At 40.8% G+C, this 25362-nt stretch overlaps 1 protein-coding gene across 1 annotated transcript in view; it reads right to left on the reverse strand.

Moving 5' to 3' along the window:
• Klhl32 (kelch like family member 32) overlaps positions 1–15613 on the reverse strand; it is a 182929-nt gene extending 167316 nt beyond the window's left edge. The window contains exons 1-2 of the mRNA XM_059254063.1: positions 15528–15613; positions 4699–4879 (exon numbers count right to left, since the gene is read on the reverse strand). Coding sequence (XP_059110046.1) covers positions 4699–4879; positions 15528–15550 — 204 coding nt within the window. The 5' untranslated portion in view covers positions 15551–15613. The remainder of the gene's footprint in view (positions 1–4698; positions 4880–15527) is intronic.
• Positions 15614–25362: the final 9749 nt, after the last annotated feature.

Raw genomic sequence — 25362 nt, forward strand, 5'->3', positions numbered from 1 at the left:
CCAAAGAACTAGTAAACGTCTCTCAACTAAAAACAAAAACAAAAACAATAAAACTCAAGCCCAGATGGATGCCCAGCTAAAGTCTACCAAAGTTTCTCAAACTATTCTATGAACCATAAAGGAATTAATACTGCCAAACTCATTTTTATCCTAGTTTTATATGCACACCAAAACTGGAAAAGGAAACAGAAGAAAAGAAAATTATAGACCAGTCTCCTCAATGAACATAGATGAGTAAATTCTCAACAAAATATTTGTAAATCAAATTCAATTACACATCAAAAACATCATTCACCATGATCAGTGGACTTAACTCCATGCAAGGATAATTTAACATGAAAATCAGTAAGTGAAATACAGCACATAAATACACTTGAGGACAGAAATCACATGATCATCATAATAGATACAGAAAAGGCCTTTGATAAAGTCCCTTGATAAATATCCCTTGGCAATGAAAGTCTTAAAGGAACTAGAAATAGAATAAACATCTAGTAATATAATAAATGTTACATACACAAAAAAATCTATAACCAACCTCACACTAAACAGAGTTAAACAAGTCAACGCATTTCCAGTAAAATCAAGAATGAGATATTGGTGTCCACTCTTTTCACATTTTTCCTCAATACAGTCCTTGAAGTCTTAGCTAAATGAATAAACAAACAGCTGAATGAATGAATGAAAGAATGAATGAATGAATGAATAAATAAATAAATAAATAAATAAATAAATAAATAAATAAATAATAGGGGCAGAATATAAATGGAAAGGCAAAAGTGAAATTATCCCTATTTAGTAGACAATAACTGTCCATAAACAAGGGACCTGAAGCTCTACTAGAAAATTCTTAGAGCTGATGAATTCTTTCAGAAAATTAATGGGGTACAAAAATCAGTAGCTTTTCTATATGTCAATGACCAATATGCAGCTGAGAAATCAGAAAAGCATCCCCACTCACAAGTGCTTTATAAATAAATAAATAACCTAGAAATAAACCTAACCAAGGAACTGAGAAACTCCCTACAGTGAAAAAATTTTAAGCACTGAAGAAAGAAATTGAAGAATAAGAGGAAAAGATGGTCAGGAGAACACAGCCCACAGAATCAACTAAGCAGGGCTCACAGGGGCTCACAGAGACTGAGGTGGTGATCACAGAGCCTGCATGGGTCTACACCAGGTCCTCTGCATATATGTTGTGGTTGTTTAGCTTGGGGTTTTTTGTGGGATTCCTAAGAGTGGGAGCAGGGGCTGTCTCTGACTATTTTGCCTGCTTTTAGGACACTTTTCCTCCTGTTGGGTTGCCACATCCAGCCTTGATATGAGGGTTTATGCCTAGTTTTATTGCAACTTGTTATGCCATGTTTAGTTGATATCCCTGGGAGGCCTGCTCTTTTCCTGAAGGAAGGGGTGGATGGGGAAAAGGGGAGATGGGGGGAGAGTACTAGGAGGAGTGGAGGGAAGGCAAACTGTGGCCAGGATGTAATATATGAAAGAAGAATAAAAAAGAATTCTAAATTTGAAAGAAAATAAAGGTGAAATGATCACTAATGCTCATGGATTAGCAGGATTAACATTACAAAAATAGCAATATTATTAAATGTGATCTACAGATTCAACAAAATCTCCATTAGAATGCCAATGACATTTTTCACAGAATAGATAAAAACATACCGAAGGTCAGACAGAGCACAAATGACTCCAGACAGCCAACAATCTTGAGTAAAAAGAACAATACTAGAAGTAGCAGGGGTAGCAGAAGCCCCGATTAAAGTACACTGGAAAACTATTGTAACAAAAAAAGCATGACATTGCCTCAAAAACAAACACGCAGATCAGTGGACTGGAACAGAGAGGCCTTGGCTTCTTTTCCTATTGCCCTGATAAAATATTCTTACAAAGGAAACTTGCAAGAAAAGAGGTCTATTTAGCTCCCCGTTCATGGGACAGTGTATCATGGTGGGTAGCTCGGGGCAGCAGAAGCTTGATGCAACTGGTCACTATCCAAAGGAGAGAGCACTGAACGCTGCTCTAGTGTTCAGCTTGCTGTCTCCATCTTATACAAGGTCCTCCACCCAGGAAATGGTCCTTCTCACAATTAAGGTGACTCTTCCCCCATAGGCATGTCCAGAGACCCACCCCCAGGGGATTCTAGAGTCTGTCAAGTTGACACTTAACATGAAGAAGTTCCCATCAGTAAACGCACACAGCTACAGCTACCTGGCTTTTGACAAAATTGCCTAAGTATACGCTGCAGAAGATAGCTCTTCAGTAAATGATTCTGGGAGAATTGGATGCCCTTATATGGAAGAATGAAACTGTATGCCTATCCCTTACCCTGTGCAAAACTCAACCCAAAAGACCCAAAGGCCTGAAACTCTGAGACAGAAGAAAACAGAGGAAACACTCTATGACACAGTTACCACATTTCTGAAAAGGACACCAATTGCTCATAAAATTACCAAGAAAATAAGATTTCATGCAATTACAAAGCTTCTGTATACAAAGGAAAAAGCTTGGTGAAAAAGCCTACAGATCGAGAGAAAAATCTTTGCTAGCTATGCATCTGACAGAAAGCTAATATCTAGAATATATATAGGACTCAAAAATATGAAAAACACAATAGATAAATGGGCTAATGAAATGAATAGTTCATTTTCAAAAGAGGAGTTACAAAATGGCCAATCAACATAGAAATGCTCGTGCAAATTAAAATCACTTTGAGATTTCATCTCATCTCAGTCATTAAGAAATCAAATAAGGGTGGGATTTAGTGGTGAATGCCTTTAATCCCCGGCACTCAGGAGACAGGATCTCTGTGAGTTCAAGACCAGCCTGGTTTACATAGTGAGTTCCAGGACAGTCAGGACCACATAAAGAGACTCCGTCTAAAATAAAAACAATAGCTGGGGATGATGTGGGAGAAAGACGATCCTTGGATGGTGCTGGTGGGGATGCAAACTAGGCTACCCACTGTGGCAATCAGCATGGTGCTCCTCAAAAATGTAGAAATAGGATATGAGTCAGCTACACAACTTCTGGACATATACCCTAAGGAAACATACCACAGAGATACCTACACATATTGCTGCACTAGTCACAACAGCCAAGTCATAGAACCAGCCATGATCTCTCTCAGTGGACAAATAAACAAAGAAAATACTGTGTGTACACACAATGGAGTTTTATTCAGCTGTAAGAAAGAATGAAATTATCTTATTTGCTAGAAAATGAATAATCACACTGGAGATTATCATATTAAGCAAAATAAGCTGGATGCAGAAAAACAAGTACTCTGTTTTCTCTTCTTTGTAGGTCCTAGAATTCTTTATAGATGCATAACATCATATACATGATAGAAAAGAAGAAGGGAGACCATTGGGAGGGGTGAAAGAGAACTAAGGAGCAGGAGGGAGAGGAAGATGGTGAAAATATATGATATATTTGAGAAGACTTCCTTGATGGATACATGAACAATGAATACATGCCAACTTAAAAAGAAGAGGAGGAGAAGAGAGAAGGAGGAGGGGCGACAAAATGCCCAACAGGTAAAGGACCTTGCTGTACAAGTCTGGCAACCTGAATTTGACCTCCAGAACCCACCTAAAGGTGGACAGGAGAGAATCAGCTCTACAAAGTTGTCTTCTGACATTCACACACACACACACCTTGGTATGTACTCCCACACATATCATGCACACACATGTACGCATATGGATACACACAGTAGTAATATCTTTTTTCTATCTGTGCGTTTGTGAGTGTGTGTGTGTGTGTGTGTGTGTGTGTGTGTGTGTGTGTGTCCTGTACATATGCTTGCATGTATAAGGGCACATGGGTGTGGTGGCCTGACAATGTCAGGAATCTTCTTCAACCTCTCTTCCACTTTATTCACTTAGCTAAGGTCTGTGAATCATATCAGAGCTGCTAGAAATGACTAGTCTCACTAACGAGCTTGCTCTGGGATCTTTTGACTCTGCCTTCTAAGGCTGGAATTACAGGCAGGCCACTATTCAGCAGTTGTATGGGTTTCCGGGATCTGAATTCCATCCAGTACTCATACTTGTATGGCTGCACTTTAATCATGGAGATATCTCCTCAGCCCCAAAATAGTAAGTTTCTAAAATTAAAAAACAAAAGTCAGACATGGATTTCACTTCCAGATACGCGAGTTAAGAACCATGTTTATTATTTATTTACATTCTGCATTCTAATTACTTAGTCTCTGAGATTCAGTTTCCTTTTATGTAAAAATGACAATCTTTAAGAGCATGTGCATGCATTTGTACAAGCTGTTTATGTGAAGACTAAATGAAATATAGATATAGAAGACCTTATCCACTAAAGTTGTATCACCGAACATCACTCACAGCTGGAGATCAAATTCCAAGTTCTAACAACAACAACAAAAAAGAGCCATATCTTCATACGCCACACATGTCACCATCACATCATTCAGTGATCGCAAAATGCCAAGTGCATTAGTCAGATGCAAAGGAGAGGTCTGCTTCCCACTGCAGGCACCCAGGCCAGTCCCAACCGGTGCCAGACATAAGTCTGTCCAGAAAGAAACAGCTTCTCAACACTTACACCTCTGCAGACAACCATGTAATTGGCTCAGGGCCCAGGAAAGGTCAGGAAACACTGCTGTCCTCTGCGTATTGACATCCTATGACAAACACATCCACCTTTACTTACCCGGAAATAGTCACTGCAGGCCGCTAGGACTGCCTTGTGAGCATGGAATTTCTGTTCCTCAGCAATCAGGGTCACATCGCAGAGAATACCATCACTCCTTTGCTGGTTCAGTGCTGCCAGGACAGTGTCATTGTGAGATTCTGAGTGGCACAGCCTCTGGCCCGTCAGCATTTCTTGAATACTACAAAGGAGAGCAATGAAGCCCTGTTTATTCCTTTCACCAGCTCTGCTTCCCAGGGGCTCTCTCACCCTTTCAACCTTGGGGAGGGCACTTGGATTCCAGTGTCCTAAGAGTTTGACCTTCCTCTTCTCAGTTTTGCCCTCTGCTCTTGTCTGTTTTTCTTTTCTCTGACTTTTTTTCTTTTCTTTGCCCTGTTCTCAGGCCTCTTTCTCTTGTTAGCATCCCTGTTTCTGGGGCTTAACTTTGTGAGTGTCTACCTGAGTCTGTGGACCTATGAGTCTGCTTCTAATCCCCTATTTCCTCAGTGTGTATACATGCAACATTTGCCTTGTGTACGTGTGCAGCTGAGCATAACCCCCCACCCCGTGTGTGTGTGTGTGTGTGTGTGTGTGTGTGTGTGTGTGTGTGTGGCGTGCAAAGGAGGCAGGGAGTCTCTTCCTACTCTGTGACTCCCTCTCTAACTCCATTCTTCTCCAGGTTCAGCTTCAGACTTATCTAATGTGTCTCCCTAGGATACAATAGCCCCCCAAAACAGAAGAAAACTGAGCAAATGGTGGTTGGAATGTTGAAAGAAATTAATTTGTAATAAATGGGGCATAAACCTACAATCCTAGTACTCAGAAAGCCCTGAGGCAGGAGGACTTGAAGATCAAGGCCATTGTTGGCTACAGAGTAAGTTAGAGGCCAACTTGAGGTACATGAGACCTATCTCCATAAAAAAAAGTGTCCTTTGTAAATAAAAAAGAAAATTAAAAGTTAAAAGCTTAGATCAACAAAAATCTCTCCACATTACTCTGAAATCTCAGAACAGGTACTGGGCTCTGACTGGTGAGTTACTCCCAGAGGATGGATGACAAGGTTATCAAGCCCTGTTTCCACACAGTAAACTCTTTTGAAAGCTTAGTGAAAAATACCCAAGGACAGCTGAACATGATCTCTCCCTACCTGACAATTCCATGTTTAGTTCAAGCATGAAGAAGTGTTATCCAGAGGAAACAGCGTTGCTACCAGCCTTGCCCACACTGTTGGTTTATTGGATAGGATCTACCTTACTTGTAGCAATAGACTGATAAAGTGTAGTTAAACACAAATCTCTACCTTAAAATTAATCAACTTCTTCCGGTGAAAAGCCAGTGTAGTCAGTACGCTTTAGAGAACATTTCCCACTGGGGAGCATCAGGAATGTAAGAAGTATGGAAAGAAAATAACTTGACAGAAAGTAAAGCTATAGGAAGCTCTTGTGGGAAGGTGGGAGGACTATTTTCAGTAGACATGGCAGATGAGTCTGAAATGCTCACAGCTGTTGAATATTCATGTGTGGCTCCTGAGATAGGCAGGCTTTCAAAACCAGTAACTAGAAGTTACATTCAGAAACATAAATAGTTTTTTTAATGGAAATTTCTATGCAAAGCCTAGAATGGAGATTAATTAACACCATTAAGAAAAAGAAATGGGGAAAAGAAACAGAAATATGGTCTCAGCAGAGCAGAACATTAGGACAGCCTGAAAAAACCTTTCCTAAAACGATGACGTTCTTATTGCTAGCAAACCTGTATTGCTTACTGTGTTCAGCCAATTATCCTGCATGAGTTATAATTATTAACAATTTAATAATTATATAATTTAATAATTAACAAATTAACAATTTAACTTCCTAGTAACCCTAGGATAAGGTACTATTGGTACATCTATTTTACAGATAAGAATACCAAAATTCCAAGATTATGAATTTTAAAACCTAACATTAAGGACACAATGATTTTTCCTGCTTTAAAAAAAGAGATAATTGAGCTGGGCAGTGGTGGCACACGCTTTTATTCCCAGCACTTTGGGAGGCAGAGGCAGGCGGATCTCTGTGAGTTCAAGGCCAGCCTGGGCTACCAAGTGAGTTCCAGGAAAAGTGCAAAGCTACACAGAGAAACCTTGTTTTGAAAAACCAAAAAGAGAGAGAGAGAGAGAGAGAGAGAGAGAGAGAGAGAGAGAGAGAGAGGGGGAGAGGGAGAATCTGTAAGAAAAGTCTCTAAAAATTATGCCCAAGGTGACAAAAATTTCAAAATCCCCTATTAATTTTATGTCATATACAATTAATCTCAAAATCAGCCCTGTAATGTATGAAAACACAAGGGCATACAATAATCATAAAACTATGTAATCATGCTTCAAAACCATTTTCTTATGTGCTAGGACCAAAGTTTTGAAACAGAAAATGGATTTTTAGTGTTATAATTTTAGAAACTATATTTGAAACTTTCATAATTTCCTTTCTCTTCTCTTATGTCACCATAAATGTATTTTGATATTGCATTTGTTGTGGGAGAACAAGAACATATTAAAATAATTGCCTTAAAATGTTTCCTTACTTGCAAATCTAGCACACAATCCACGTCATTATTAAGCCTGAATCGGTATTTGCACTTAGATATCTGTTGAAAGGGAATAAATCTTGGCAGGGAAATAGCAACTGTAAATCCCAGTTTGGCAGAGACTGGAGGGCTGAGCTTGGAAACAATAGTCATGACTCCTTGGCTCCACAGACTCAATAGCTCAGCTTGAAACAGTCAGGCTTTAGAAATGCCAGAAGCTGATATTTAAGACAACACTTGGCAGCAGACCCTAAATATTTTAGAATCAATATGTTATGAGTTCTTAAAAACCAGAAATAAATACTCTGAGATTTGGCAAGAAATGAAGGCCCACTAATCAACAAGTACCAACAAGTCATCATTGTATTCTCCAAGTAGCTTCCCACTCGTCTCTGTGATACAAAGCTGCAGAAGACTTGGCCTCTGTGAGTGTGACGTCACAGCTGCCCACAGCACAGAAGAGACCAGGCTCACTACACTTGGTTAGTGATCGTACACTGGGAACAACATGAATCATAGGCTGCAGTGCACCACGCTGAAATTAAAGTGGGGAGCAGACGGATCCTTGTCTCTAGCTCGCCCTGCCCTTAGAACAAACGTCAAATCAGCAAACTCGCCTCCCAGGTCAGAGCAATGTCCTTTCACTACTGGGAAACAAACAAGAAAAGGAAAAATTGTTTCAAAAACTTTCCAAAGTACTGGGAAAATGTGTGATGAAGAAGGCTCTGCATTTCTGAAGGGGAATACAGATTTGAGAAAGTTCTTAAAATTGGAGAGATTCTTCATGAAAGAAATGGCACCCCTCAAAATCCACAGCTAGTACAGAAAGCGCTCTGGCTCCGGCCAGTGCAACACCAGTACCCTTTCCTCTGGGGGCCCAAGAGCTGCACTGCCAAAACAGGCTGCTGAACACTCGATATAGGCTAGTACAAGTTGAGTGTGCTGTTAGTGTAAATATTTGATGTCAAAAATGAAATGAAAAGAAAGGACCCAAGACATCTCATACTTCTACATTGAGCACATGTTTAAATTATGACTTGTGACACAGTAATTTATATTAAATACATCACTAAGATTAACCAGAGCTGTTTCTTTGTTCCTTATTTTAAAATGTATCTACTTTACACTCTATATGCTTCCTATTATTATTCCATTTACAAATCCACAGTTCACGGGAGTGCTATAAGGGTGCCAGGTGACTCCAGTCAGGCCGCCAGGGTGTACACCATTCTTGCATCTCACAGGGCTGACCCAGGTGCCTGGCGTGACAGTAGGAGACATAGACTCTCTGAGCAGCAGATTGACTTTTAGTAATGCCGGGGAGTGAGCACTAGACTGGTCACACGCCAGCATTTAATAATGGAGAGAGTCATGCATGCGGTCTCGGGGAATAGGGCTAATCATGACATTGAGCCTGCAACTTTCATTCTGGAACTGATCACAAAAACTAATAAATAAAATGCAGAGCACGTTTCTTTTTTTTTTTAATAATTTTTTTTTTTCAGAGCTGAGGACCAAATCCAGGCCCTTACACTTGCTAGGCAAGCGCTCTACCACTGAGCTAAATCCCCAGCCCCCTCAGAGCACGTTTCTAATAGGCTCATTCTGAATCTCTGCTTTGGTGCAAATGGCGACGTTGGGTGCACTGAGTTCACATGTTGATCACAGAAAGCCCCCAAGGTCTTGTTTTCATAATATTCATTTAACTGAATTCAGGCAGTTTTTGAGGATGTAATAAAACAAATCTATAGCTTTACCTTTACATTTCAAATTTAAAAGTTCTGTGGATTTCTATTTTAATGATTATCTACTACCTAACAGGGTCAAAATATTCTTATACATTAATAGTAAAAGAATGCTATTTATTTACATGGACAGGTTGTTAAAATAAATACCATAATGGATTTTTTTCTTGTTTTTATATAATGCTTAATAAATTTTCTAAAGTGGATGCTAGAAATAAAAGTAGCCACAATAATAAGCAAAGATTAAACCTGATAGAACAATTTAGAAATATTAAGACTATGAAGAAAGGAGCTTAATTAATAAATGAATATTCTATACCCTTCCCTCATTCATATACATGAAAAATATTTAGCCTTATTATTCTAGATACTGGAGATAAAATACTGAATAAATGAATGTAGTAGCAGCCATCACACAACATTCAGTCTAGCAGGACAGTGACACAGTGGCTTCCAGCTTTCTAATGTTGCGACCCTTTAATACAGTTCCTCATACTGTAGTGACGCCCAACCATAAAGTTATTAATGTTGCCACTTCATAACTGGAATTTTTCTACTGTTATGAATTGTAATGTAAATATCCATGTTTTCCGATGGTCTTAAGTGACACTTGTGAAAAGGTCATTTGACACCCCTACAAAGGTTGAGGACCACTGCACTAAGTAATTTCACCTTCCCAATGAGAAATATCCAAGATGCAAACCGAAGATGAGTTGCCACACTGATACAAAGAAGAGAAAATGTCTGCAGGAAAGAGAACAGCAATTTTTGGCCTGTGTCAGTAGGGAGCACGTCCTTGACACACAGCAATAGTTGAGGGCTATTTGAGTGCTGGACTGAAATACCAAGCTATGTTTCAGAGAGGCGAACAAATTGGAAAGCTATTCAGGGTGGGGGGCAGTTAGGAGCTTAGGTGATAGGTTAGATACAGATATGGATGAGAAAGGGGTTCTCATGAACACGCTCATTTTTCTGCTTTATAAAACTTGATATCCCAATAGTAGGGTACCAGCAAAAGAAGAAAATGATGAACTTAGCTTGGGACATGTGAAGTTTAAGTGGTCTTGATTCATATAGCTCTGGAGCTCAGATAGCAGTCTTGGCTAAGAAGAGAAACTTATGGTTCTTATTCTCAGAGGGTCCAATAGAGCAAGGCTGTCTCAAGAACATACTTGAGGTACAGCCAGTAAAAATTGCTCAGAAGGAAAAAGAGATCGGAAGCACAGAAGGAAGACATGGCTTGGTTTGCCTCTTAAGTGGCAGGAAATAGGAACACCAAAAACATGTAAAACTCTGTACAATTTTGGGCTTCTTCGATGTAAAGATTTTTGTCAACTGTCACTGGACAACATAGACTATTCAGTTTATCAAATGAGGATTTTGTTAAGCAAATCACACACCACCACCACCACCACCACCACCAAACAACCAAAAACCAAGAATGGAAGAATGCTGAGAGCTGCTGGTAACAATGGCTTTACCAGAGGCCATGGGAATATTCAGCAGGTGACACCTAGCATTCAACAGGTTCGACCTAGCGGATGAATAACTCTCCGATGGGGAGCCCCACTTGGCAAAGACAGTGGAGTCACTAACTGTGAATGACTGGTTGCTTCTGTCTGTAGTTCTCATGTGCCACTACATTTCTTCCCTCAAAACAGCCACAGGTATTTTTCCCATTGCTTGTATGTTTATCTGATGTATATATTCCATCATTTGGGCACACTTATAGCTGTGGGTGATCAGGAAGATGATTTCTGCTTAAGCTATATAATTTTGATGAGTAGAAATAACTAGAATATTTTTCATAATTGACGTAGGAAAGTAATAGTATTCTCAGTCACAAAGACAGCTAATTTTAGACTTCATAACAAATTCAAAACAGACCAGCTGCCCTTGCAGAGAATACACAAGGACAAATTCCCAAATGTCTGCTGAATCAAGGTCAGGCATGAAGCAACTTTGGTAGACATAATCCCTGCAGTAATTGACTTTCTGCACATACTCCTAATCTCAAGGTTGAGGCAACTAACTGTTAATTGTTTAAGTCCTGAATTTCAATGCCATTTTCTGTCTGGGAACCTTGACCACTTAGAGCTATGTGCATGGCCAAGTGTTACTGGCTGGTCAGTGCGACCTCCCTAGCCTAAGAAACTGTGAGACTTATCATGTGTTAAGAGATAGGGTCGAACTCTGTATATGTAACTTATAATTGTCCAGAGTTTGGCTGTTGAGGTGAATGTGTGTGCTGAAAGAGGGATGTAGCTGAATGTGCAGAGGAAGAAGTATGGGGAGATGTTATCTGAGTGTGCCAGGAGAGAAGTATGAGAGATGTAAGAGGAAGAGACAGAGATGTGTATGTAGGGCGGAAATGCATGTGTAGAGTGAGTGAGTGAGTGAGTGTAAATGATGTGGTAGTGTGTGAAGGAATACAACAGAGTAGAGAGAAGAAATTTGTATAAAAGAGAGATGTGGAGATATGTAAAAAAGAAATGTGACTGTGTGAAAAAAGATGTAACTGTATGTAAAGATAAATGGCTGTGCAGGAGAGAGAGGTATTATGTAAAGAGATACACAGCAGTATGTAGCTGTGTGGAGACAGAGATTTTCAGAGAGAGGATTTTTCAAAATGAAGTAAGAGAGAAAGTTACCATCAGAAAGCATGTTTCCTTATTTTCCACTCAAAAAAGTCTAGCCCTTGCCACATTCGTGGATTTTTTTTTTTTTTTTTTGCATACCCTGGGCTGCTGGACAATGGCCCTCCAGTTAGGAGTAGGAGACATTAAGTGTTGAGCAAAAGTTACAGAATTTAAACTGGTTAAGAAGGGAACATAGCAATAAAATGAGTCCCAACAATATTCTGCTAACTCATAGATCAATGTTTTGCTAAGCCATCATGGGAGAAGCCTCCTCCTGCAGTAGATGGGAACAAATACAGAGACTCACAGCCAGACAATGTGCATAAAGTGAGAGACCTTGGACCACTCACACCTAAATGGTATGTCTCCATCAGATCCTTCCTCTCAGAGCTCAGGGAACCCCACAGAAGAGGAAATTCAATGATTTTATGGAGGGCATGGAGGACATCAAGGAAACAAGGCCTTCTACACACCTAAATACAGTAGGACCAACGTACAAGTGAATTCACAGAGATTAAGGCAGCATGCACAGGGCCTGCATGTATCTGTGCCAAATGGGGTCCCAGTGCCAAGAAGAGAAGTGGGCACAGCCCTGATCCCTAATCCAAAAGCTATCTTTCATAACTACCTGTAAATGAAAAATTAATTATCTCCAACAGAGTCTCACTGGGGAAACAAACCATTCTTACAGCCAGGCTCCATGCCCAGCAATAGTTGGCCAACATAAAAGGAACTCAGTGGCCTCTATGGAGGTTTTTCATCTCAAATGTTTTCTTTTTAACATTACACACTCTTGGTCTATATATTATGGTTTCTGGTTTTGTGTTTTTATGGGATTCCTGTGTGTGTAAACATTTGTGCATCTACATCTATTATGTGTAGATGGCTCTTGTGCAGGCTCTTTTTCTTCTGTTTTTGTTTGTTTTGTTTTGTCCTATTCTGGTTTGTTTTTATTTTACTTTATTATTATTATTCCCTAGATGCCCTGTTTTTATTTTACTTTATTATTATTATTCCCTAGATGCCCGTTTGTTTTCTAATGAGAGGTGGGTGGATCTTGGAGGAATTGGGGGAGAGGAAAATGTAATCAGATTACATTGTATAAAAAAAGCTATTTTCAATGAAATAAACAGTAAAAGAATAAGGAAAAAGAGAAGAAGGAGGAAGACTAAGGAGAAGGAGATAGACAGTTGGTAGAAGTGGAAAGTAGCTAAGGTAGTAGATGAGACGTAGAAGTGAGGTCAAGTGACGGCCCTAGTAAAATAGGTGAACCTTCAAGCTAGGAAACGAGTCCACAGTAAGCAAAGCAGCCGCTAGGTCGATTTCAGAAATGAAGTGACTGCTGGGGATAGAAAGGTCCGTGCTGTGGCTGTGTCCATATGTGGCCGAGTGGAAGGAAAAGCTCTCTGGAGCAAACAAAGCAAGCTGAGAATCCAACGGCCATGAAGCTGGGCAGAGCCTCCATCAGTGGTCTGTACTGAGGAGGAAGAAGTGGGGGAATTCATGGTCTTGTTGCAACAGTTCCAAATGGCACAATGGAAGAGTGAGAGAAGGGGACAGGGTCTGGGTGCGAGCAGGGAAGGAGGTGACTGCACCATGGAAGATATGGCCGTGGGATGGTAACTGGTGAATATAAATGGCTGACTTGGGGTAGGAAATCCCTTTGAGAACACACACTGATTCTGGCATCAAGGAGCAAGTTCTTTGTCTGAGATGGTGCCGTGTAAACACCACAGTCCTCAAATACGGCATTGGCGAGACACCAGGTATAACACAGGGCATTTCGGCCATGGTATTAACTGCATTCTGAATGTGGTGGTTTGAAAGAAAATGGCCCCAAAGGGGAGTGGCACCATTAGAAGGTGTGGCCTTGTTGGAGGAAGTGTGTCACTGTCGGGGCGGGCTTTGAGGTCTCTTTTGCTCAAGCTTCCCTCAGTATGACAGTCAGTCCACTTCCTGTTGCCTGCAAGATGTAGCACTCTCAGCTTCAGCACCACGTCTGCCTGCAAACGGCCATGCTCCCCATCATGATGATAAAGGACTGACTGTCTGAAACTGTGAATGAGCCACCCCAATTAAATGTTTTCCTTGTAAGTGTTGCCTTGGTCATGGTGTCTCTTCACAGCAATAAAAACCTTACCTAAAACACTAAGATAGTTTTGTTTTTTTTGTTCTGAGGGCCTCTAAACATCAATTGTAGTCCTATCCCTGATGATGATACGAAATAATGCTAGTCCTTGAACAACATACCCTAATTCCCCATGTTTATTTATCTATCCTTTTTTTAAATGTAATATATTTATTTCTTTTACATCCTGACCACAAGCTTCCCTCCCTCCCCTCCTCTCAGTCCTCCCCCCCCACCCTCAATCTACCCCCTCCAGTATTCATTCAGAAGGGGGCAGGCCTCCCATGGGCATCAGCAAAGCATGGCACATCAAGATGCCCTAAGACTAGGCACCTCCCCCTGTATTCAGCATGGTAAGACAATCCAGCATGAGGAATAGGTTCCCAAGAGCCAGCCAAAGCACCAGGGACAGCCCTGGTCCCATTGCCAGGAGTTCCCCATAAACAGACCAAGCTACACAACTGTCACATATATGCAGAAGGCCTGGTCAGTCCCATGCAAGCTCGCTGGTTGTTGGTTCAGACTCTGTGAATTCCTATGAGCCTCACTAGTGGTTTCTGTGGGTTTTCCTGCAATGTTCCTGACCCCTTTGGCTCCTACAATCCCTCTTCTCTCTCTTCATCAGGACTCCCCAAGCTTGGTCTTGGATCTCTAAATCTGCCTCCATCAGTCACTAGAAAAAGGCTCTCTGATGACAATGGGCGTGGGGGTAATCCCCAATCAGATCACAGGGGGTGGCCAGTTTAGGTAAAGGTCCCCTTTCTAGTCATCTCTTACAGTACTCTCTTCCTCCATCCACCTCTCACCGGATCCCTCAAATTCCCATGCCCACCTGCCCCCAGTCCACCCAGGGGATCTCTTCTATTTCCCCTTCCCAGCAGATCCATTGACCCCTCCTTGTTCCCTAGCCTGTCTGGGTCTGTGGGTTGTAGCATGGTTATCCTTTACTTGGCAGCTAATATCCACTTCTGAGTGAGTACACACCATGTCTCTCTCTTAATCTTTCTTCTGAGGACCCTTTGACTGCTTCCTCAGAAACTGATGCTGACTTGCCTCCAGGCAGAATGGATGCCACGTGCTTTCTCCCTGGCTGCCTCTCAGATTTTTAGAATGTGAAGCTCTCTCCTGCCTTAGTGCATTTCCCAGCTCACTCCATCCTGTGGCTCTCAGGAATATCCTTCTTCCCTGCGTTTGCACTAAACTTTTCCTTCAGAACATTTTTCACAAGGGCATTTGCATCACTGATTGTGTAGCTATTTGTTGAACATCTGGTTCTCCCTAGAATACACAGCTTGTGGCAGCAGAAATAAAATTTTATATTATTCATAAATAGTACTTTACATCAAGTTGAGTATTGGCTTAACAAATATTTATTAACTAAATGAATATTCAAACAAGATACTATCAGAAATTTTTGAATCCGCTCTAAATGTATTGCATTAAAGGGGACAATATTCAAATGCATTCATAGTTTTTGAAAAAAAAACATACTATCATGTGCCTTTAGAGTGATATGTCTTTTGCTCAAAGGGCTAGCATCCCAAATAAGAAAAGGACAAAAAGCAGAATTAGGCAAAGAATCATGAAGCTTTTCTAGGTTTGATCAAGAGGTTTTAGTGGTCCATCCTTGTTCCAAGTGCCCAAATCACAAGAATTACGACTGTTTTGTGTATTCAGTCAAATCGCGTTCAGATCCCACTCTGTGCTCAGTGCTGCTGTGTGACCAGTGTAGGCCTCACTATACTGAGCAGGGCATGCTCCTTCAGTGTGTACCTGAGACAGCGTTCAGACGGCATTCTCCAGCTGGGTCCTCAGAGTCAGGCTTAGAAGTTTTGAGAAGAATCCGCAAGCATTCCAGCTGGATTAAAAAGGACGAGAAAGAAAACTAAAGTGAGCCAAAGTACAAAGAGCATTCTAGAAGGTCATGACACCAATGCTTCACAATACCGAGGAGAGGCCTGGAGAACGTGAATGCTGACATTTCACATCTCCTCACCACTTCCTTTAACGTGCCCTTGATGTTTTTAAACTTTCAGGCTTTTTACATTATTAGAGACTCAAGTATAGGAAGTGTGATATGTTTGAGACTCGATTAATAGCTGACTAAAGATGGAAAGGAAAAACACCAAATGGTCATTGGAAATAGTTTTCCAATTAAGATTTTATGAAATGCAACTACAGTGATCTGAATTACAGATACTTTGTGGAAATTTAGGTTTCCTTCAGAACATGACTAGTGAAATCAAGTTTATACCAAGTACATTTTGGATAAGTATATACGGAAAGATACTTTTCTACTCAAGGAGATGGATTCTGGAAACTCATCGAAAAAGCAGCACACAGAGAGGATGAATGTGAGGAGGTAGTGAAACCAATTCTCACAGCAGCTTCAGGATTAGCATATGAGAGCAGGTAGTCTGGTCAGGCTTGAAGCTCCTTGGCTGTGCACACTTCTCATCCATCCTTGTTGCCTACCCTTGCCTTTGTATTTAAGCAGTGATGTAACTCCAAACAGAAAAATAAATTATTTGAACAGTCTGGGATCTGGTCCATGACTGCATTTTACAACACTCATTAGAGAATCGAGCTCACATTTGGTAATACACCCAAGTGGCAAAATTAATTAGAATCTGAATAAGCTAAATAGGCTTCCTTCTGCCTCAATTTTACTTTGAAAAGCAGCAGTGATAGGATAAAAGAAAACAAAACACGTATGAAAGCGGTGTATTAAACTGTGCCTATTTCTTCTGGCTTGTATAATAAAATATTTGTAATGTGACTTAAAATTATATTATAAAGAAACCTGCAATTGGTATGATTTTTAAATGCTTAATGTAATATATTGTTTGTTTAAGTATTCCATTATTACTGAATACTGAGTTGTTTCAAACATTTATTTCATACAATTTACCTTTTAGTTCTTTTGTTTTCAATTATTATAAATAGGCTATTCCTTCACTTGTTTCTAGTGTAAGTTCTAACAAAAACTAAGGTGATCATCATCCTCACTTGCTCCACCATGGGTGAGCAGCACAGACAGTCAGAATAATTCTAGGCACACTGTTTAATTAGCTGAGAGACTTGCTTAGCAACCTATTATTGCTATAGTTCTTCCCCTAGAATGTGGGGTTATAAGCTCAATGGCATGATATTAAACACAAACATAGATAAACACTTGAGCTTTGAAATGGAAAAGAATATCTATTACAGGTGGGATTAAAAAAAATCTTACTCTTTTGAATTCCTATGTTTTTAAAATGCTTCTAGTGATCCAGCAAATGGAGAAGAGAATTTTAAAGGTTAGAATAATTCACCATTAGAGGATATATCTAATTTGATACATTCCAAACAGTAATGGAAAAAATCATAAAATGAATTCAATCCCTGCTAGAGATACTTATTGTTTCTAAGTCAACACAGTAAATTAGTTCTTCTCCAAAATTATCTAAGTATGATCTCCTACATCCTACATAGTTTAATTAAATGAATGAAACATCTAAAGGTGAGTCAAAATGAATTATGGATGTATCGCCACAGAAAAAGTTTTCTTACTATTTACTATTTACTATTATTTTCCTACATATCATTTTCTACTTGCTATGTATGTAATATATTGGTATAAAAATAAGATTTATGGGCAAATACATTTGTTTTATGAACAGGTTCACAGACAGGATGGTGTGCTGGAGGTGCCATATCCTTCCACAGCTTTTTTCTGCTTTTTCCCTGCTTGGAACCTGGATTCCTTTCTAATCTATGGCTCTGAACGTCCCCAGGAGCTCTGGAGACCTTGATCAGTCCCTTATCTTCTTCCTCTTCAGAACCCTCTGGATTCAGAGTTGGCCAGCTCGGTAAACGTCAGGAAACACAATGATATAAAAACAGGGAGTTGTTTTTCTTCAAGCATCTGGCTCTCTGTGATCTCACCACACACGTAGGCACACCTAGCCCAACCTTGGGTGTGATGTTCAGTTGGAAGCACAAGAAGAGGCTTCTCTTGTTTGAACTGAGAGCCGTCACTGTGGAGGGCTCTTAACTGTGGCCATCTGCCGCTTTCTGAAGCTACGGCTCTAACAAAAGTGCTCTCCTGATGCATCTCTAGTCAGGCTGTTCCGAGTTCTTTGTGCAGGTAGGTCCTTCCTTCACGTCTCTTCAACAGCTTTGTGATCAAGCACTGGATATGTGAGTGTTTTGATGAACAGAGAATTCACTGATGTCACAATAATTCAAAGGAGAAAATATGCTTATGAAAGTAGTTAAGAAAGCGTGTATTCAAATTCTGGTGTCGATTAACCAGCTTCTCGGCTCAGCTTCACAGATTTTTAGAAGGATAAAGTGAATTTTCCCCTGCAGTGTAGTTATTATACATGAGCAAGGCAGTGAAAGATATCAGAATTTTCTACTGCAAAAATATACCTCATCAACACATGGATTATATTGAGCTAACAGTTGCTAAGAACCAGCAGGTGTAAGATATGCTCTAAAAACAGGGCCTGCATTTTCCCCTTTCAAAGGAAATTTCCATTCAGAGACAGATCTGTCACCGGATCTCAGTTAGCATCGATGTGCTAAGTTCCTTTATGACTATACAAACGTGAGTTATGTAGTTATTGTCTCGGGTGACAAGTGTGTCTTTGAATTTTTACTTTTATTTGTAGCTAACATGTCAAATACTAATATTTTTTATTTCATCTTAATCCATAATAGTTTGAAAGGAGAAAAAAAAATCTGAGAGGAAGATCATGAGTGTACTTTTAACCACTGCCAAATTACTTGTAATAATGTCAATGCCAGGAAAATAGTTCTGTTATTTTATTGTTTAAGGAATAATGACAATAAAATATCTGTATGTGTTTAATAAGACACTTTTTAAAATACTTTTAATCTGAGGTCACTTGAATCCATGGATGTTAAACCTACAGATTCAAAGAACTAACTAAAACAACATAAGCAGGGGGTAGTGAAATCAGGTCTCAAACCCAGCAGACTCCATACTGAGTCCACACTTTCAACCACAGCTAGCACTAAAGATGGGGCAGAGTCCGGGACACTGTTACCCTAAGGTGCTGAAGAGCCTCAAGGCAGAAGAGTGAGTTAATAGTTATGGCTAGTCCATTTTTACATCAACTTGACACGTGCTAAAGTCATTTGGGAAGAAGGACCTCAATTAAGAAAATGCTCAGAACAGGTTGGCCTGTGTGTAAGCCTGTGAGGCATTTTTTTAACATCATTGATGTGGGAGGGCCCCGCTCACAGGGGATGATGCCATCTGTAGGCAGGTGGTCCTGCGTGCTGGAAGAAGGCAGTCTGAGGAAGCCATAAGAAGCAAGCCAGCAAACAGCATTCCTACATGGCCTCTGTCTCAGCTCCTGCCTCCAGGATCCTGCCTCCACTCCCTGCCCTGACTTCCCACCCTGGACGATGGACTAAACTTTTTCCTCTCTGTGTTGATTTTGGTCATAGTGATTTGTCACAGCAATAGAAACCCTAACTAAGACATAAGGCAGCATCAGCTCATTACAGAAAAGGTTTCCTATCATTTATGGTACCCAAAGTTAATAAAGAAACATTTCAACCACTACAAGAAAAACAGAACAAACCTAAACGTTCCCAGTCCTGCATGATCTATAGAAGATTTGGGCTGTAGCCACCAGCTGTTGGTGTCTCCCAAGGAGCACCCTGCTGTAGGCTGAATTATGCCCCCAAACCAATTCATATGTGAAGTGCTTAACCTCTAATACTTCAGTGATAAGAATTTTATTTTTTTATTTTTTATTTATTTATTTATTTTTTTTTTAGTTTTCTGAGACAGGGTTTCTCTGTGTAGCTTTGTGTCTTTCCTGGACCTCACTCTGTAGGCCAGGCTCACCTCAAACTCACAGAGATCCTCCTGCCTCTGCCTCCAGAGTGCTGGGATTAAAGGCATGCACCACCACCGCCTGGCCTAGTGATAAGATTTTTAAGGAGGTAATTAAAATTAAATGTCACAAGTGGGCCCTAATTAAATTGTGTTCACACACACACACACACACACACACACACACACACACAAAAAAAAAAAAAAAAAAAAAAAAAAAAAAAAGCTTAGGGCACCATCAACTGTTGTGTAGCAATCTCCTGAGAGATAAAAACTCTATCTTGGAGGAAAGCTCACTAAGATTCAGGATGTTCTAAAGGGAGGGGAAACTTGCACCCTGCAGGGAAGCTCTTTAAACTCAACAAGTAAACAACAGAGTCCTAGAAGTCCCTGAAACTGAGCAGATTTCTCCCTCCCCACGCTGATAAAGCAGAGAGGACTTCTGAGACACACTCACACTAGCCAACCTGCTGAAAGAAGCTCAGACAAAGTGAGCTACCTAGAAAAGATCCTCTAACTGGTTGAACTTGCTGCCATTTGTGCAGTGTTCTCAGGTTTCCAGCTTTCATGAACTGTCAGTGCTGGGATGGGCTTTCGGTGATACAGCTGTCTTTGAGTCATTTCTGCTCCTGCAAGTAACCCACTCCAGCAAAAACTCATTGGTTCACCCATTTGGATTTCAGCGATATCATTACTTTTGGGTCTGTTGTTGAGTTCCTATCTGGGGGGGAGGAGTACACAGTTGTTCACATCTCCCCAGGAATAGTGTCACACATGACCAAGTAAGAAGAAAGTCTATGTAAACACAGAGATATAGCAGCCATATGTAAGCTTGGAGAGGGACCTCAGAAGAAATCAACCTTGCTGACATGTTATCCAATTTTTACCATTCAAAAGATGTGAGAAAATCATTCTGCTGTTTAAGCCACACTCCCTGTGGTATTTCCTATGTAAGTCCTTGTACACTACTGGACACAACCCCCCCCCCCCCCCCCCCCCCCCCGCCCAGGGCAGGGTGCAGTTCTCATAACATGGATCCTCCACTCAGGCGGCCATCTTGCCATCACTCTGCTCTGTAATTAAAGTCAGCCTGACCTCTAGCCATTGTTGCCAAGTCCTCCCAATTTGCTTCAAGTTACCATGGCTCAGAGGCTGTACCGAATCCAATGACCACGTTGCCCACAAGTCTATGACAATCTGTGCTCTGCTCAGATTAAGCTGAGTCATGGGTGGGTGAGAAACTTCTGACCCAGATGTCTCCTGAGATAGATCCTTTTCACTGTTGACCCATTGGAACATCTGGCTCCCACTTTGCTTTTCTAATCAGTGCTCAATTTTCTCTGAGAAGTTAAAACATACCACTGTCCACAGAAATTCCCTCCAGGAAGTTTCTTAGATTCCCATGCACAGCATAATTTGCTTGCTCCATGAGAGCCTACTCCTTTGCAGGTTTTATAATAGCCATGGGGGACCCAATGGAGAGAACCGAGTGTCTATAATGTCAAATCCCTACCCTGCCGTGTGGCTCAATTACAGGCAACCTCTTAACACCACATTCCTGAGGCTGAGCTGTGTACCTGCATCACTTCTTAATGATGTAAAATGGTGTTTTGTTTTGTTTCTGATCAGGCATTCTCCCAAGCTCCTACCCATCATGAAAAACCTCTCTAGTCTAACATGTGTGAGAACCAGCATATAAACCTGTTGTAAGATTCTGTCCTTTGTGTATGCCATGGTCATTGCTACCTCAAAATCAGAGAAGTGTAATTACCTGCACTCACGAGATCAGGCTTCACAACATTCCCCTGCAGGAGTATGTAGGGGTTACCAGATCCTCACCTGACATTACAAACACGTACTCCCCTGCTGACTCTGTGGCTTGTGGTCTTGGGAGGTGCTACAGTCTATAGGAGGTGGAAGAGTAACGAAGTGAGTTGGCTTCAGATTATTCATTACAACTGGATATTGTTATTTGTTTATATGCATCTATGGAAAAACATATGTTTTTGCCATGGGCAGCTTGATGGCCACGTGTGGCTTGCCAGGCGTTGTAGCCTGCTCTTGTGACTTTACTCATGTGATTCCTCTTAATCCCGAGTTTATAAATTGTGTGATGTTCTGAATAAAGTTGGTTATTACATGAGACTTTAGTCTGCCTCATTTTTAGGCTCCACGCTCCCAGGTCCCACTGCCTCTAGGGTGGTAAACACTCACTATGCTCCTTTTTTTCTCTTTTGAAATAGTCATGTATGTTCTGTGCCACTATGTGTTGGAAGTATATGATTTTCTTTTTTATTTCAGTTTAACAGGGGGTTACAGTTTTTGAGTTTTTGCCTTGAGTCTCGGAAGAGACTTTGAACTTTGGACTTTTAAACAGTGTTGACACTGAGATAGACTATGGGGACTTTTAAGATTGGCCTGAATGCATTCTCGCATTATGATGTGGCTACAAGCCTCTGGGGGCCAGCAAGTGGATGGAATGTGGTGGTTTGAATGAGACTGGTCCCCATAGGTTCACAGATGTGAATGTTTGGTCACCAGTGGGTGACACTGTGTGAAAAACTAGGAAGGATTTGGGGCACGCTCAGCCTTGTTGGAGGAAGTTTGTCATTGGGGATGGGCTTTAAGGTTTCAAAAACTCATGCAAGGCCTCTTCCCAAGTCTGTCCGTGTGTGTGTGTGTGTGTGTGTGTGTGTGTGTGTGTGTGTGTGTGTGTGTCCCTCTCTCCAGTCCTCTTTGCCAGCCTTCAGATCAGGATGTAAAGTTCTCAGCTACTTTTTCAGCACCATGCATGCCGCCATGTTCCCTCCATGATGATAATGGACTAACCTCTCAAATTGTAAGCAAGCCCTGAATTAAATGCTCTTTCTAAGAGTTGCCTTTGTCGTGGTGTCTCTTCACAGCAGCAGAACAGTGACTAAGTCATCAGTTCACTGGTACCTCAGGTATCTCTTCTGCTGTTGTGCATTGTCACCTACAGCGTCCGCTCCTGGGCACGGTTTGCAGAAGCACCCTTCCAGGCTGCCCTGTTTTACCTCCCACAGGGCACTGGTCCCTTTACTGCTCAGGACTCTTTTGCCCTCTTTTTCTGAGTGGCCAGAGGGAGGGAGGAGAAGGTGTTCTGCTAGATGGTAACCATCCTGCATGTTTCCAGGGTCACTTCTCTGCTCTCCTCTACGCGTTCCAATAGCACTATACCATACTCAACAGGATTGTTCCCACCTTTATAATCTCTGGATGGGGGCAGGATCTTCTATACTAGCTCAGCCTCCTTTGACTCACAGTCCTGGCAGCCACAGTTTTGACAGCTGTCCCAGTCATACCCCATTGCCTCACTTTTGCTTGCCAGGTAAATGGCTGGGCGATTCTGTTTACATGGTCAGGATCTACACCTATATATTCACTAGTCTTAACTATTATTCAGGGACTAATATTACTGTAAAAAAAAAATCCTCAAAGCAAAAAGAATAAAAGTATAATGTATCTCCATTTTTGAATAGAGAACATGAGATCTTAATGAGAGGTGGTCTGCAAAGTGAGCTCCAATGTTTCCATTTATATTATGGAATTCATTAGTTAAATTTCTTTTAACTACTGACATAGACAGAATTTCTTCAAGGATAAAACATCAAGCCACCCCAATGCACGTGGTTGGAGACCTTTTGAATCAAATGAAAATCTGCTGCGTGAGTAGCTCTTCCACCCGTACGAGCACACCCCTCTTCAGCTCTGACTTTAATTTTTAGCTCCATCACATTCTATGAATAGAAACACGAAATGCTTGGATCAGTTACACAGTCTTGTCAAAATAACCTAACCTGCAATTATAACATCCTGAGGTGCTTCTCTCAAATGTTCCATGAATACTATTTTATTAAGGAATTTTGTATAGTTCTTTTGCCACTCAACTCAATTATTCCCCTAAATCTTTACAGATGCCAAAATGGAGGGCTTGTGCATTTTACTAGTACATATATAAATTATTTGTAAGACAGATAATATATTCCTGAGCTACATGACACAGGATGTATTTTGTAAATGTAATTATTTTAGTCCATTAAAAACTCTGTATAAAACAGTTCTTAGTCAGACAGTACAGGTCCATTCCCACTGATCATTGGAAACCTTCCAACTAAGAGAAAATACTTAGTGTAGAGTTCCCTAACTTCTGATCAAAATATGTCCAAATACAATTTTAAGATAGAGGGTCTTAATGCTAGATTTTAAAACATGGATTGCTCATTCATCAAAGATATCCTAAGTGTTTAATATACTTCCAGTATCTACTGAACAAGGTATAATTAGACACTCAAGAAAAAGTAAAAATAATGTCTCCCTTTAAAAGCTTACAAACTACAAGGTAAGGTAGGCCACCCACATTTGCAGTTATCCCAACAGCATCAGACAGCTGGCAGTTTCCTTATTGTACACATTTTTCTCATTCCAACTTCTCTAAAATGAGAGTTGTACCTTGAAAACATCAATTAATATGCACCTACCTCTCCACTTTGAGAAGCAGAAGCATGGCTTGCCTCTGCGTTACAACAGGAAATGCTGTTGTTCACGGGAGTGGTTAGTACACGGGCTTCTCATTGAATTCTTATAACAACCTGCCATTGTACAAATCAGGAGTCTTCTGGCAGGGAGGGGAACATGAGCTTGGCTAGCTGAAATGCTGAAGGGGGAAGGCTGCAAGCTCACATTGCGAAAGGGAATTCATCCACTGCAGTGCTGGGCAAAGGTAACCCTAGAAGCGCTGACGGATGCAGGGAAAGAAGCTGGTTTCCCAGCTCAGGACACTATGCTCTAAAGTAGGAAGCCTGAGTTACAGTCCTGTGAAATGAAGATCCCGTACGCCTTGGAGGTGTGCTTCAGTATCCTCATAAAAGCAGTGGTTTTTGGAAGTAAACTGCCTGTTACGTATCTTGGTGTCAATACTGTTTCTGTGACTTTCATGGCCTTGGTTTCTCTAAACCCCATTTCCTAGAGAGTAAAAAGGGTATCTAAAGGGAACTCAACAAAAAGGGTCTAGTTTAGGATGGTGGATTAAGCACCCATTCATTAAAATATTTATACCTATTGTGAGACACATTCTGATTCTGGCTGTTACATTAAAGCAAATGTTTCTCCTTATTTTTCTTATAGAAATCACAGCACAGACACCATAATAAAGATGTTATAAAACAATGATGAACATACAATTTCAACAACAACAAGAGCTAGAAATAAAAGCCATACAAATTATTGAAACTGGGTACATAATAAGTGACTCAGGAAAACCATGAAAAGTGAGCTCCCACCTGGCAATGGGGGATACAACGAAAAAAAAAATCCAACTTCTATCAAGGAAAAAAAAATATGACTCAGAACCTGATGAGACTAGCATGAGATTCTCGCTGTGAACTGAAATGTTTGTGCCTATTCCAGAGTCACAGCTCAAGCCCTGGGTGGTAACGGAATGACCGGGAGACTCCTCTGGGAGGCTACTACATGGTTTGACATTCCATCCATGGCTCAAGACAGGCCACAGAAAGTAGATGTTCTCATTTCCTACATGGACCTTGCCTTTTCTGACTTCCTGCCCTGGAGTTGGCATAGAGAAGTTCTCTGACCTCACCTTGTCTGGGTCATAAGACCTTTGTCTAACAGGATCCCAGATCTTACCCAGGAGCAGGGAATGAGAAAGGGGAAGGTCTTACTGTGCTGAATGCATTACCTCAGTGATGCCCTGTTTACGCAGTTAGATTTAAA

This window comes from Peromyscus eremicus, chromosome 2 (assembly GCF_949786415.1).
Source record: "Peromyscus eremicus chromosome 2, PerEre_H2_v1, whole genome shotgun sequence".
NCBI classification, from domain to species: domain Eukaryota; kingdom Metazoa; phylum Chordata; class Mammalia; order Rodentia; family Cricetidae; genus Peromyscus; species Peromyscus eremicus.